This window comes from Octopus sinensis, linkage group LG28 (genome assembly GCF_006345805.1).
Source record: "Octopus sinensis linkage group LG28, ASM634580v1, whole genome shotgun sequence".
Lineage (NCBI taxonomy): Eukaryota > Metazoa > Mollusca > Cephalopoda > Octopoda > Octopodidae > Octopus > Octopus sinensis.
The window spans coordinates 10,281,503-10,297,243 of NC_043024.1; the positions used below are offsets into that span (position 1 = coordinate 10,281,503).

At 40.7% G+C, this 15,741-nt stretch overlaps 1 protein-coding gene across 1 annotated transcript in view; it reads right to left on the bottom strand.

The window, feature by feature from the left end:
* Positions 1-15,394, bottom strand: part of LOC115225666 — a 26,865-nt gene extending 11,471 nt beyond the window's left edge. Inside the window, exons 1-4 of the mRNA XM_029796582.2 lie at positions 15,194-15,394; positions 7,781-7,955; positions 3,087-3,313; positions 1,923-2,072 (exon numbers count right to left, since the gene is read on the bottom strand). Coding sequence (XP_029652442.1) covers positions 1,923-2,072; positions 3,087-3,313; positions 7,781-7,955; positions 15,194-15,269 — 628 coding nt within the window. The 5' untranslated portion in view covers positions 15,270-15,394. The remainder of the gene's footprint in view (positions 1-1,922; positions 2,073-3,086; positions 3,314-7,780; positions 7,956-15,193) is intronic.
* Positions 15,395-15,741: the final 347 nt, after the last annotated feature.

A 15,741-nucleotide genomic window follows, 5' to 3' on the forward strand; every position in this document is an offset into this window, starting at 1 on the left:
GACGCGTTGTGTCCTTGAGCAAGACACTTTATTTCACGTTGCTCCAGTCCACTCAGCTGGCAAAAATGAGTTGTACTTGTATTTCAAAGGGTCAGCCTTGTCACTCTCTGTGTCACGCTGATTATCCCCGAGAACTACGTTAAGGGTACGCGTGTCTGTGGAATGCTCAGCCATTTGCACGTTAATTTCACGAGCAAGCTGTTCTGTTGATCGTATCAGCTGGGACCCTCGTCGTCGTAACCGGCGGAGTCTTTATATATATATATATGACCCACTTCGGTCATGACTGACCGTGGGATTGCACCTAGAAAGTTCCTATCCAGGCACAAGTCCGAGCAAGGTTGTTTATGGAAGACCAGCAGTCGCCCATGCATACCAGCCTCCCCTCTCCACAACACCAGTGTTATCCAAGGGAAAGGCAAAGGGGCCGATACAGCTTGGCACCAGTGACGTCGCAACTCATTTCTACAGCTGAGTGAACTGGAGCAACGTGAAATAAAGTGTCTTGCTCAAGGACACAACACGCAGCCCGGTCCGGGATTCGAACTCACAACTTCATGAATGTGTGAATAATGTATGTATATATATAAATCAACATCATCATCAACATCATCATCATCATCAACATCATCATCGCTGTCGTCACCATCATCATCATCATCATCATCATCATTATCATCATCATTATCATCATCATCATCATCATCATCATCATCACCATCATGCATACCAGCCTCCCCTCTCCACACCACTGATGTTATCCAAGGGAAAGGCAAAAGGGGTCGATACAGCTTGGCACCTGTGACGTCACAACTCATTTCTACAGTTGAGGGAACTGGAGCAACGTGAAATAAAGTGTCTTGCTCAAGAACACAACACGCAGCCCAGTCCCGGAAACGAACTCACTACCTCACAATTGTGAGCCCAATACTCTAACCACTGGGCCATGCACCTTCACAGAATAGGTACCAGGCTTAAAAAGAAATAATTACTGGGGTCAATTTGTTTGACCAAAACCCCACCATGGGGTCACAATGCTACAGAGTAGGACTGAACCTGGAACCATGCAATTGGCAACCAAGCGTTTTATCCCAGCCATGCTGCACCTAAGAATATTTTGATTCTGGTAACCGACCACCTGTGCTGCTAGAAACTCCGATGTCTGGCAGCTGACTTGGCAGACACCCATAAAAGTATTAACCATCTTACAAACAATAACTCTGAGCACCTTTTCAAACTCCACCTGCCTAACACCCAGCTATCTATCTGCGGCTTTATATAGCTATGGTAAGACCTCACCTGGAATTTGCATCACCGGTCTGGAACCCCTATCTTGCCCAGGATATCAATCGTCTGGAAGCCGTTCAGCGACGTGCAACCAAAGGAATACCCTCAATCAGGCATTTGCCATATTCTTAACGCCTTACTTCCCTGGGCATGGACACATTGAAACTCCGACGTCTGGCAGCTAACTTGGCAGACACCCATAAAATTATCAACCATCGTACAAACAATAACTCTGAACACCTTTTCAAAATCCACCCATCTAACATCCGTGGACATGTTTACAAAGTCAGAAAGCAGCACAGCTTCCATGACTTCAGGAAACATTTTTGTCTCACTGAGAGTTGCTGAAGCATGGAACAAACTGCCGGCATCAGTTGTTAGTTGTCGGAGCACTGCATCCTTCAAAACTTCCATGCTTCCCGAGATTCGCCAACACTACACCTGATCTTTCTCCCCTCCATACACACGCAAGCATCTATCTGACTCATACATTGTTCGCTTTCCAGACATTTCTACATTACTGCATGTACTTTATATGCACTTTCTGACAAGTTGTGGTGCACCTGAGCACCGTATACAATAATTTCATTATATATTATTATAAATATAGAACTAGGTTTCTTGGAATTACTTACAACATTCGCAGCCCTTCACTTCCGATGTGGTGTGACCATTACAGGTGTTGCATCTGGAGAGATTTGGAATCGATCGACAGGTCCTTGACCGCTGTGCTGTGTTGGTACGGCAATCGCAGGCAGACCAAGGGGTCCATTTTGACCAGCCGTCTAAATAAGAGAAAGAAACATACATATATATATATATATATATATATATATACACACATAAATATATATATATACACACACACGCGTGGAGGCGCAATGGCCTAGTGGTTAGGGCAGTGGACTCGCGGTCGTAGGATCGTGGTTTCGATTCCCAAACCGGGTGTTGTGAGCGAAAACACCTAAAAAAGCTCCACGAAGCTCCGGCAGGAGGTGGTGATCCCTGCTGTACTCTTTCACCACTCTTTCTCTCACTCTTTCTTCAGTTGGCCTGCTCGGTTAGCCAGCGGGGTGGCATCATTCGAAGGCTAAAACAATGCGAACGCATTGTGACCAGCGATGTGTAGCAACATCTGATGGTCTGGTCGGTCATGTGATCATGTGATATATATACACACACACACACATACATACATATATATATATATATATATATATATTAATGAATAAAATAGAACATATGCATATATATAAACATATATGTACGTACCTACCTCTACATGTACATATACACGCATATATGAGTACAGGACACCAAAAGGACGTCGAACACAATGAGAAACGAAAACATAGACACAAACCAAAGGAACTGGACATTTTTTTAAAAACAGCAAAAAAATAGAATACAGGACAATTAACACAAAGAAAAAACCCCTTCTTCAGTCGCTAAGGTTTCATCTACTCTACGTTTCGAAGGATAATATATATATAAATTAATTTACAAAGGTGTCATTAATTCAATTATTATCCAATGTAACTATTTTAAAAATGATAATAACAGAATCAATGACACAGGAGGAGGAGGAGGGGGAGAAGAAGAAGACGGAGAAGAAGAAGAAGAAGAAGAAGAAGAAGAAGAAACGAAGAAGAAGAAACGAAGAAGAAGGAGAAGAAGAAGAAGAAGAAGAAGAAGAAACGAAGACGAATAATAATAATAAGAAGAAGAAGAAGGAGGAGGAGGAGCGCCACAACCACCTCCACCATACAATGAAAAATAAACAAAGTAACCCCACTCACGGTTCTCCGCAACACAGACAACCGATGACCTTTCCACGCATTTTTTCGACATCCATCTGGACCCCGATTCCATGTAGGCACAGTAATGGTAGTTCAAGACATTGGGATGATACTTCCTGCTCCAGAAACTGAAGCTCAAAGGAGTTCCGTCTTCCCATTCCCAATGTTGGCCCTTTCCTCTGGAGGAACTTTGTAATCCGATCCAGTGATCGGAATGCTTGAAGTGTCTGTAATAATAATGATGGTAGCGTTTAATAAAATGGTACACACACACACACACAAACACATCAACACACATAGGCATAGGAGTGGCTGTGTGGTAAGTAGCTTGCTTACCAACCACATGGTTCCAGGTTCAGTCCTACTGCGTGGCACCTTGGGCAAGTGTTTTCTACTATAGCTTCAGGCTGACCAAAGCTTTGTGAGTGGATTTGGTAGACGGAAACTGAGAGAAGCCTGTCGTATAGATGTATATATATGTGTGTGTGTATATGTCTGTGTGTCTGTGTTTGTCCTCCCAATATCGCATGACAACCGATGCTGGTGTGTTTACATCCCTGTAACTTAGCGGTTCGGTAAAAGAGACCGAAAGAATAAGTACTAGGCTTACAAAGAATAAGTCCTGGGGGTTCGATTTGCTCGACTAAAGGCGGTGCTCCAGCATGGCCACAGTCACATGACTGAAACAAGTAAAAAAAAGTAAAAAGTACACACACATGCACGCACACACACACACACACACACACATACAGGCATATGTGTACTGACACGCATACACATGCAATCATACATGCACACACACATACAGACATATGCATACACACACATACATGCACAAACTCACACACATAGACATATACATGCACACACATACGCATACACATATATCTATCTACCTGTCTGTCTATTTAGTTAGTTTGTTAATTTTTTGGCTCAAAAAGCAAAAAGCAAGGCCATGTAGGGGCACATGGAGTTATGTACAGGGTGGTGTTCATGTAAAGAGTTCAGGCCACTTGAGGTCAAGGGAGACTTTGAACAAAGCGGTCGTCGGCATCTTCACCATCTCGTCTGGTAGCTTGTTCCACGGATCCGCAACCCGGACGGAGAAAGCCCCTCTCCTTCGATTGAGATGAAATCGTCACAGATAGAGCTTTTCGGAATGACCCCGCAGCCGACGCTCTGGAGCAGGAGTGAAGAACAGCTCTTTCGAGAGGTTACACTTTCCGCTTATGCTGTTGTGAGGCCATGTAGGGGGACATGGAGTTATGTACAGGGTGGTGTTCATGCAAAGAGTTCAGGCCACTTGAGGTCAAGGGAGACTTTGAACAAAGCGGTCGTCGGCATCTTCACCATCTCGTCCGGCAGCTTATTCCACGGATCCGCAACCCGGACGGAGAAAGCCCCTCTCCTTCGATTGAGATGAAATTGTCGTAGATAGAGCTTTTCGGAATGACCCCGCAGCCGACGCTCTGTAGCAGGAGTGAAGAACAGCTCTTTCGAGAGGTTACACTTTCCGCTTATGATGTTGTGAGCGAGAATGAGATCACCACAGCGTCGTCGTTTTTCTAGAGAATAAAGGTCGAGCGTCTTCAGCCTTTCTTCATAAGACAAATTCTTGAGACCAAGAACCATGCGGGTAGCCAGCTTCTGTACTCTTTCAAGATGCTGTATGTCTTTGAGGAGATCAGGAGAAGAGGCTTGAATCCCATACTCCAATATGGGTCTCACCAGCGTGACATAGAGCGGTAGGAATATGGCTGCTGTGAGCATTCCGAATGACCGTCGAATCAAGAACAGAATTTCGCGTGCTTTGTTGGCAGCATGGCCGCACTGGGCCGAAGGCGAAAAGGAGGAATCCACCAAGATACCCAGGTCCTTTACCTGATCGGTCCTCTCCAGCAGCAGACGACCCGGCTCGAAATCAAGTTGAGTTGCAGGAGGAGAGCCAACAGGCAGATGACAGCACTTTGACACGTTCAGAAACAGATCCCATTCGTTAGACCATCTCCAAATTTGGTGGAGGCATCGACGAAGATCCTCTATATCACCGCCAGGAGCGACCAGTTTGACATCGTCGGCAAATAGAAGGGTGTGTTGCATGAGGTCGTCGGGCAAGTCATTTATGAAGACTAAGAACAATAAGGGCCGAAGCACATTTATCAATATATATACACTTGCGTCAGAAATTAATTAGCACTTCTCAAATTTCTACATTAAATAGGTTAAATCAATTAACCTATGAGCTGTTCAAAACGTCTTACGCGATGAGAAAACTTAGTATGGTGTGATTTCAGTCCTTGCGAGGCGCTACCTATATCTATTAAACAAAGGAAGATTTGTCTGCATCCGCACTCCAAGTTGTTGCACTGCTATGTCAACATCATAAGGCTGTAGACTCTCAAACTGCTCTGCAAACAAAGTTACGTCATCGTTCTGTGCAACAGTGAACTCGCAACAAAGCAATAGTTCGAGATATGGCCACTAGGTGACAGCACATACCTTGAGTGAAGAGTAAATCAAGGGTGCTAATTAATTTCTGACGGTAGTGTACATCCGATGTGTATAGTATTATATATCCATCATGGCCAATCCTACCAATTGGCTTTGTGTTAGAGGTACAACAAAGTGTCAGGTAAAAATCTGATTAGATAACCCTATGCTCCTTAACCGATATGCTCAGCTACCTCTGATGAGTATAGGGTTGTATGATCAGATTGTTACCTAACACTCCATTGTACTCCTAGCACAAAACCAATTGGTACGATTGGCCGAGGTGGATATACAATACTGTACACTTCAGACAATTATACCCACTTTATTGACAGATATACAAGTGCACCCTTTTCCTGACTGATGGACTTTTCTATATATATATATACATATAAATGAATGACTGAATTATCCTTTGTTTACCGTTAACATGGAAAATTCAATAAACAGTTACCAGGGTAGCAACCTATTCAAATGATAGAAACTCCAGTCTAATGTGCAGTAATTTGTATAGTATAAGTAAATAAATGGAGTTGAACACAGATGTTATTCAAATTCTTTTACTTTCGACATATGTTTCAAACACAACATTGATTTTGTTCCAAAGGAATGAACAGTGTAAAATAATGCAATCTTCTCATCAGGAAAGAAAGAGAACCTATCTCAACAAAAAGACATTATAACAACTTTGATGACTGCATAAATGATAAACAGAACGTTATTAAGTATTTAAAAAAGCCGTTAGTAGATTTGACGTCAAAGGCAGATACTAGGAAGAGAAGGGTTAAAGAAATAATAAGTAGAGAACAAATAAAGAGGGATATATTGGTTGAAAAAATGTTCAAAGGCTTGGAAGTAGATTTCTCAATTGAAGTAAAGTGCAAGTTGAACTAAATGTTCAAACTATAAAGACTGGTAAAAATCCCAGCCAAGCTGCAGCAATTTTTTTCTGGTTCACAAAGAAACGTACGATCTTGCATTATCATGTTGGAAAAAAACACCCTTCGTGTTGGCCAATTCTGGACGTTTCTCTTGAATTGCTGCTTTTAACTCGTCCACTTGTGTGCAGTATTTCTCAGAATTAATTGTCTGGTTACTTGGGAGAAGCTCATAGTACAGAATTCCTTTCCAATTCCACCAGACACAAAGTAAGACTTTTTTAAGGTGAAGTGTCAAAAATGAACTTTCTTATCTTCCATTTTAAAGGGTTACAGAATTAACACAGGTTATAGGAACATAAACCTTCTTCCACAAAAAGATAGCTTAAACTGTGCTCTAAATGGAGGTGTAGCCAAATGCTACAGCCGAAAGGTATTGTGTGACCCCCTTCGGTCAGACACTGACCATGGGTTGGCACCTAGAGAGTTACCCTCTGAGGCACAAGTCTGGGCAAGGTTGGTTTTTTTGGGGGTTTTTTTTTATGGAAGACCAGCAGTCGCCCATGCATACCGGCCTCCCCTCTCCACGCCACCAGTGTTATCCAAGGGAAAGACAAAGGTCGATACAGCTTGGCACCAGTGACGTCGCAACTCATTTCTACAGCTGAGTGAACTGGAGCAACGTGAAAATAAAGTGTGTTGCTCAAGAACACAACACGCAGCCCGGTTCGGGATTCGAGCTCACAACCTCACGATCGTAAGCTCGACGCTCTAACCACTGAGCCAAGTCAAAAGGTAAGCTGCTATAAATCAGCACAAACTTTCCGGACGACCCAATATATACTCTTTTATTCTTTTACTTGTTTCAGTCATTTGACTGCGGCCATGCTGCAGCACCACCTTTAGTCGAGCAAATCGACCCCGGGACTTATTCTTTGTAAGCCCAGTACTTATTCTATCGGTCTGTTTTGCCGAACCGCTAAGTGACGGGGACGTAAACACTCCAGCATATGTTGTCAAGCAATGCTAGGGGGACAAACACAGACACACAAACATATACACACATACATATATATATATATAATATATATATATACATATATACGACAGGCTTCTTTCAGTTTCCGTCTACCAAATCCACTCACAAGGCATTGGTCGGCCCGGGGCTATAGCAGAAGACACTTGCCCAAGATGCCACGCAGTGGGACTGAACCCGGAACCATGTGGTTGGTAAGCAAGCTACTTACCACACAGCCACTCCAGTATATATATACATACAGGTATATATATACATATATACATGTATATATACATACAAATTCTTACCGTATTCTTGTTTGGTGGAATGCTTTTCCAATTGCTTTCACTGATTCCATGTCTTTGAGGTAAGGCAGTTGGCTATGGTATTTTTTGCAAAATTTTGAAGCTGAATACCATATCATTTTCGTATTCCAGAAGGTGTACAGCATGTTCTGCTGCTCTTGGCATTTGACATCCAGGTCTAATCGGAAAGAAAAAGAGGGAAACCAACAGAATAACTGTTGTGTTAACTTTACACTGTGATGATAATAATAATAATAATAATAATAATAATAATAACAATAATAATAATAATAATAACAATAATAATAATAATAATAATAACAATAATAATAATAATAATAATAATAATAATAATAATAATAATAATAATAACAATAATAATAATAATAATAATAATAATTTAAAAAATGATGATGCTATGATTCTCCCTTGTCGAACACAACTTCCCTATTCACAAACAATACAGAACAGCCCTTCCTTAATTTTTCTTAAGCCTAATAGTAGTAAACATCTGAACTTTTTTTGAGGGATAGGACCGCACCTAAAGAAAAAAAAAAAAAAAAAAGACAGTCAGCCAGCCAACCACCAAGCCAGCCAACGAGACAGACAGACACTACTGTGATGGTGATAATGATAAAAAAAACCAAAAATAACAATAATAAGATACTGATCATTGATGATGATGGTGGTGATGATGATAATGATGATGGTAATGGTGGTGATAATGATGATAGTGATGGTAATGGTGAAGATAACAATAAGAAGCCGACTACGGCTGCTATAATGGTACGATTATAATTGTAATGGCAATGATGGCCGTCTCCCCACGAGCCAATCAAAGCTAAAAAATGATAACATTATCGTAGCACGAAAATGTTTTTGGAAACTAAAAGGAAAACTAAATCAGTATACCAAATTGCTTGTCCTATGGTTAATCTGGAAGCGCGTCCCCCAGGGAAGAGCCAGCCTGGGATCGAAAAGTCATCAACTGGCACAAACTCTTCTCCGAATACGGACATGGATGGTCACTTGAACGGGAAGTCCCCCAACTCGAGCCCTCCAAGTTCACCACCACAACCACCACAGAAAGAAAAATGTAAGCGGAACAAATGGACCCGAGAAGAGTATAAAGAAGTAATATACGCTTATTACTATGCATTAGGTAGGCCATCTCAAGAGAGACACACCGCAAACTCTTACAGTATATGGAGAACACGGAATCAAGACAGTAGGCCCTATTTGGACGAGAACAAATTAGCAAATGTGAGGAGAGGGATATCTTTAGAAATAACAGACTCACAGACAGTGAAATAAGCGCGATCAAGCACGCAACGGAAAATGACATAAATATAAGACACAAAGGAAATGAAGAATCAGATGAACAGTATAGCCCGCCACGAGGCTTAATTGAAAGACTGCCATCTGACCAAAGTACGCAAAGGCCTGAAGATACAAGAAATTCTATTGTACCTGTTAAAGATAGCCAGGAAAACGAAAAAACAACAGTAACTGAAGATCTCGCATTTGCTGAAGAACACAGAGAGTCTATAGCAGAAATGAGGCAGAAAATCCTGAATACGCTTGAAGTTGTAAGACATACAAGTATGAATGATAGAGAACCGCTTCATAAACTCTCAAATACAAACCAAAATAAAAAACAAATCCAAATTGGCAACTATGTAACAAATGAAATAATACGAGAATTAAAACCTGATTTTACTGAGTTAAATGAAATTATTTACGCTTCTGCTAGGGCAATTGAAACCAGCTGTATGCCCCCGAAAAAACAAAGAAAACAAAACCTGGGAAGAAATCAAACCTGGAGAAGTAAAATTGAAAAAGAGATTGAATTTATGAGAGGGGAAATATCAATATTAAATGAACTAATATGTGGAAATGATGTAAGATCCAGAACAGGAAGAAAGATGAAGAGAAAATTGGATCCTCACCAAGAGAAGAACTGATATCAATAAAAGAAATGCTGAAACAAAAGTCCAAGCAAAAGCCCAAAGAATACGAAGATTTGAGAAGAGAAACAAGTTTTACAAGCAAAATAAGCTGTTCACATCCAATGCCAAAAAATTCTACAGAGAAATAGGGAAGGAGAAAGTAACCATTAAAGACCCCCCTCCCATGGAAGAAGTTCAAAACTTTTGGAAAAGGATTTGGAGTGACAAGAAGACGTACAACATAAATGCAGACTGGATTATACAAACTGAAGGATCCTACCAAAATTTACAACAACAAGCATGGGAAGACATCACAATAGCAGACCTAAGAAAGGCACTCACGAAGGCCCATAATTGGAAATCCCCCGGTAAAGATAGGGTGCCGAATTTCTGGCTCGCATCGCTCCGTGCGCACACGGTAAGCTAGTTCAGCTGCTCAATGGAATTATGAGAGACCCAAAGAAAACACCTGAATGGTTAGCAAGTGGCATTACTTACCTACTCCCAAAGAATAACGAAACCAACCTTCCAAAAAACTATCGGCCTATAACCTGTCTATCCACCACGTATAAAATCCTAACATCTATCCTGGCGGAGAAAACATATGCATTCATGGAGAAGAACGATATTTTCCCCATTGAACAAAAAGGGTGCCGCCGAGGCTCTTACAGATGCAAAGATCAACTGCTAATCAATCGTATGATCCTTGAGAACTGTCACAACAAGCGCAGAAATCAGCACACCGCATGGATTGACTATAAAAAGGCCTTCGACAGTATACCGCATCCATGGATCTTGAGATCGCTGGACATCTTCAAAATTTCCCCTGTGATTTCAAACTTCCTGAAGCACAATATGTCGTTGTGGAATACGAATCTCCAATTATACCACTCTAATGGAGTACTTGCCTCAGAAAATATAAACATCAACTGTGGAATTTTTCAAGGTGACTCACTTTCACCTTTAATATTCTGCATAGCCCTAATACCCCTTACAAGTGAATTAAACAGAACAGGGTATGGGTATAAAATTGCCAATAAAAAAATAAGCCATCTATTTTATATGGATGACTTAAAACTTTATGGTAAAAACAATAATCATTCAGCGATGACATCGGGATGGAGTTTGGACTTGAGAAGTGTACCAAGGCCACTTTCCAGAAAGGGAAAGTGAAGACCACAAATTCAGTCGTGTTAGATGTTGACACAGTCATAAGAGAGCTTGAGCAAGAACAAACATACAAATATTTAGGGATAAATGAAGGCTCTGGTATTCAGCATGCCAGCATGAAAGAAAAATCAGGAAGGAATGTTATAGGAGAGTTCGTGCAGTCCTGAAATCTGAACTAAATGCATAAACAAGGTGTTAGCTATAAATTCCCTAGCAGTTCCAGTTGTTACTTATAGCTACAATGTGTTGAACTGGAATATGAGTGAAGTAAAGAATATAGATAGAAAAATACGCAAGCTGCTGAGTTGTAATAGGATGCACCACCCAAAGCAGACGTAGATCACCTTTACCTTCCCAGAGCCCAAGGAGGTCGAGGCCTGATCCAATTTGAACTAGCTTACAAAACAACCACAATTGGACTGGCCAAATATCTCGAATATCGAATGACTGGATGCTAAAGCTCGTGGAAAATCACGAGAGACGAAAGAAGCTTCATTCTATCATCAAGGAAAGCAAAAAATTTGCTATTGATCTCGTGCAGGATACCCAAACTGAACAACCCGAGGGAAGTACGGCAACTATTGTTGCAAAGAAGGTGAAAATGATGGCAATGAAGAAAGCGCACGAGCAATTGGCTGATAGGTGGGAGGAGAAACCTCTGCACGGCAAATATGTGACCCGCAGCAAACAAGCTGATGTTGACCAGAAGCAAACCCATCAGTGGCTACGGAGCTCAGGGCTAAAAGCAGACAGCGAAGGTTTCATCCTGGCTGCTCAAGATCAAAGCCTATTAACCCGGAACTACCAGGCCAATGTGATGAAAAATTGAGCAGACCCAAAATGCCGATTCTGCAACGACATGATTGAAACAGTGGACCACCTAATCTCTGGATGTAAAGTCTTAGCACCAGTGGAGTATAAATTAAGACATGACAGAGTTGGCCAATATCTCCACTGGCTAATAAGTCGGCATTACAATATCAAAACTGCCGACAAGTGGTATAATCACCACCCTGAGGCTGTAACTGAAGGAGAAAATGTAACCATTCTGTGGGACTTTCCAGTACATACAGACCGAACCATCAAGGCCAATAAACCAGATATTGTTGTGAAAGACCAAAACAATAAAGTTTGCTTATTGATCGACATGAGCATCCCCTGTGATCATAATATCTCAGCGAAAGAGTTTGACAAGCTCAGAAAATATAAAGACCTACTCATTGAAATTGAGAAAATGTGGCATCTCAAGGCGGTTACAATACCAGTGATCGTAGGAGCACTAGGAATGATCAAGAAGGGAACCGAAAATTATATGAGAATGATCCCTGGCTTACCATCCCTGCAAGAAGTGCAAAAGATTGTCTTAACTGGTACATCACACGTATTGAGAAGAGCATTGTCGATGTGAGAACTGTTGCTGCTCATGTATTTTAATTTAACTTTAAAAAAAAAAAAAAAAAAATTAACGAACTACTGAGTTTGGTTTAATGGCCTACCAATATACACTATGAGTTTCTTTGCCCTAGGAGTCGGGAAGACACACGGCAAGAAATGGAAGAAATTTGAAAGAAGAAAAAAAAAAAATAATAACAATAATAATAATAATAATAATAATAATAATAATAAAAGATCAGACAAAAAAGGATGTGTTTATTAATTGACATGAGTATTCCTTGTGATCACAATATAGCGGCGAAAGAATTTGACACGATTAGTAAATATAAAGACTTGCTAATAGAAATTGAAAAAATGTGGCATCTCAAGGCGACTACAGTACCAGTGATTGTAGGGATCTCAGGGAATGATAAAAAAAAGGTATTGAAACCTATCTGAAAATGATTCCAGGCTTACCATCCCTTCAGGAAGTGCAAAAAATCGTATTAACTGGAAAGGCTCATGTACTGAGAAGAGCTTTATCGCTGTGAAAACAACATCCATCCATGAATTTATTTATTTATTAATTTTTAAATACATATTTTATCTGTGAATTTGCGTGTGTAATCTGGGAATGCATACAATGAGCTTCTCTGCCCTAGGTGTATGGAAAACACTCGGCGAGAAACGGAAGAAAATTTGGAGAAAGAAGGAAAAGACATAATAATAATGATAATAATAATAATAATAATAATAATAATAATAATAATAATAATAATAACATTGTTTTGTCTTGGTATAAAAGATGGGCTACAGCAAATATTCTGCTCAATACCACAGATTTGCTTGTCAGTAGTTTGACCTTAACCAGTTGAACATGTCCCTTAGTGGCTGACGATATGTGCATCTCTGATCACGAGCAGAAGTAGTGGGGGAGCATCATAGCCATGTGATGAGAGGGTTTCTTTGGAGTTTGAATAATTCACTTCTGGAAACATGGGTGGTTCTTTCAACATCCTTAAACAACCCTTATTCAGGGACCTTTTGAGAGGGATGGGCTACTCGACCAGAAGAAAATTCTAAACTGGGCTCCACCTGCAAGGTCATGCGCTGTTTATCTTGATATGAGATCACCATGTCGCGCACATATGGTTGTGATGCATGTGCCTGGTGTACCCTTATCATACGGGTAGTCATGATGAGTATATTGGGCTTTGTATATTTTACCCCAGTGTCACTTTGATGGCATGCACTGCTCTCTCACTCAATAATAATAAGAAGAAGAAGATAGAGAAATTAACGCCAATAGGCCAGATATAGTTGTCAGAGATCATGAAGAAAAAAAATGTTTTCTAATTGATGTATCAATACCGGCAGATGACAACATGTCTCTAAAAGAAATGGAGAAACTCTCAAAATACAAAGACCTGGAAATAGAGGTAACTAGAATGTGGAATTTGAAAACAGAGACAATTCCTATCATAGTAGGCGCATTAGACATGATAAAAAAAATATTCAGACAAATACATAACAAAAACACCAGGACTTACAAACACATATAACATACAGAAAATTGCACTACTAGGCACTGCACACATCCTACGCAGAACACTTTCCATACAATAACGATCAGAGCATCACAACAAATCACAGCACATACCCAAGGCACACAGAGCTGCGCTCAGTAGTGAAGTGAAAGCACGATATAAAAATAAAACTACTGAATAATAATAATAATAACAACAACAACAACAACAACAACAACAACAATAATAATAACAATAACAACAATAATAATATAATAATAAAAATAATAATAATAATAACATAACAACAATAATAATAATAATAATAATAATAATAACCATAACAACAATAATAATAATAATAATAATAATAATAATAACAATAACAACAATAATAATAATAATAATATAATAATAATAATAACAATAACAACAATAATAATAATAATAACCATAACAACAATAATAATAATGATAATAATAATAATAATAATAATAACAATAATAATAATAATAATAATAATAATGATAATAATATTTATATATATATATATGTATGTGTGTGTATATGTCTGTGTGTCTGTGTTTGTTCCCCCAACATTGCTTGACAACCGATGCTGGTGTGTTTACGTACGTCCCTGTAACTTAGCGGTTCGGCAAAAGGGACCGATAGAATAAGTACTAGGCTTACAAAAAGAATAAGTCCCGGGGTCGATTTGCTTGACTAAAGGCGGTGCTCCAGCATGGCCACAGTCAAATGACTGAAACAAGTAAAAAAGTAAAAAGTAATAGTGCTCATGCAGTTTCACATATAAGCGCCTTTCGGTGCCACCTAAAAGTGCCTCTGTGGAGCCACGTAAAAACACCCAGCACACTCTGTAAAGTGGTTGGTGTTAGGAAGGGCACCTGGCTGTAGAAACCTTGCCAAATCAAGCTGGAGTCTGGTGCAGCCCCATCCCAGCTTGGAGGCACATGGCCTAGTGGTTAGAGCAGTGGACTTGTGGTCGAGGGATCGCGGGTTCGAATCTCAGACTGGGTGATGTGTGTGTTTATGAGTGAAACACCTAAGCTCCATGTGGCTCCGGCAGAAGGTAATGACGAACTTCTACTGACTCTTTCGCCACAACCCTCTCTCACTCTTTCCTTCTGTCTCTTGCTGCTCACCTGCGACAGACCGGCGTCCCGTCCAGGTGGGGAATCTATATGCCAAGGAAACCAAGAAACTGGCCCTTATGAGTCAGGCATGGCTCGAGAAGGAACAAAACAACCCCAGCTCTGGTCATACTGTCCAACCCATGCCAGCATGGACAAACGGACGTTAAATGGGGATGATGACAAATAAAAACATAGCAAACACCACTGACCGCAAACACCTATACAACAATCGTAGCTCTTACCTGCATTTAAGTTTGATATGAGGAAAACCAAGAGAAAATTCCAGGTGAGAAGGAAACCGTGTTGTCTGGATTCCATGTTCGGTTTGGACAGAGACACACAGACAGACAGATAGACCAAGCGATGGGGAGTAGGCACAGGTTGCGGTATTGGTGATGGTGCTGCTGGTGGTGGTTGTGGTGATGCAGGTAGCAGCAGTAGCCACAGCAGCAGCAGCAGTTGTAGTGAGAGCGGTGGTGGTGGCGGCAGAAGTGATGGTGATAGTTGTGATAGCGGTGGTGGTGGTTTTGGTGGAGGCAGCAGTGGTGGTGGTGGCAGTAGTTGTGATGGTTGTGGGTGGTTGTGGGTGGTTGTGGTGGTTGTGGTGATAGTGATGATATTAATGGTGGTGGTGGTGGTGGTGGTGGTGTTACTTATGCAGGTGGAGACTAGTTATAGTCATGGTTATGATGATGGTGATGGTGGTGGTAGTAGTAGTAGTAGTAGTGGTGGTGGTGGTGGTGGTGCTACTGCTGGTGTTGGTGGTGCTAGTGGTGGTGGTGCTGGTGGT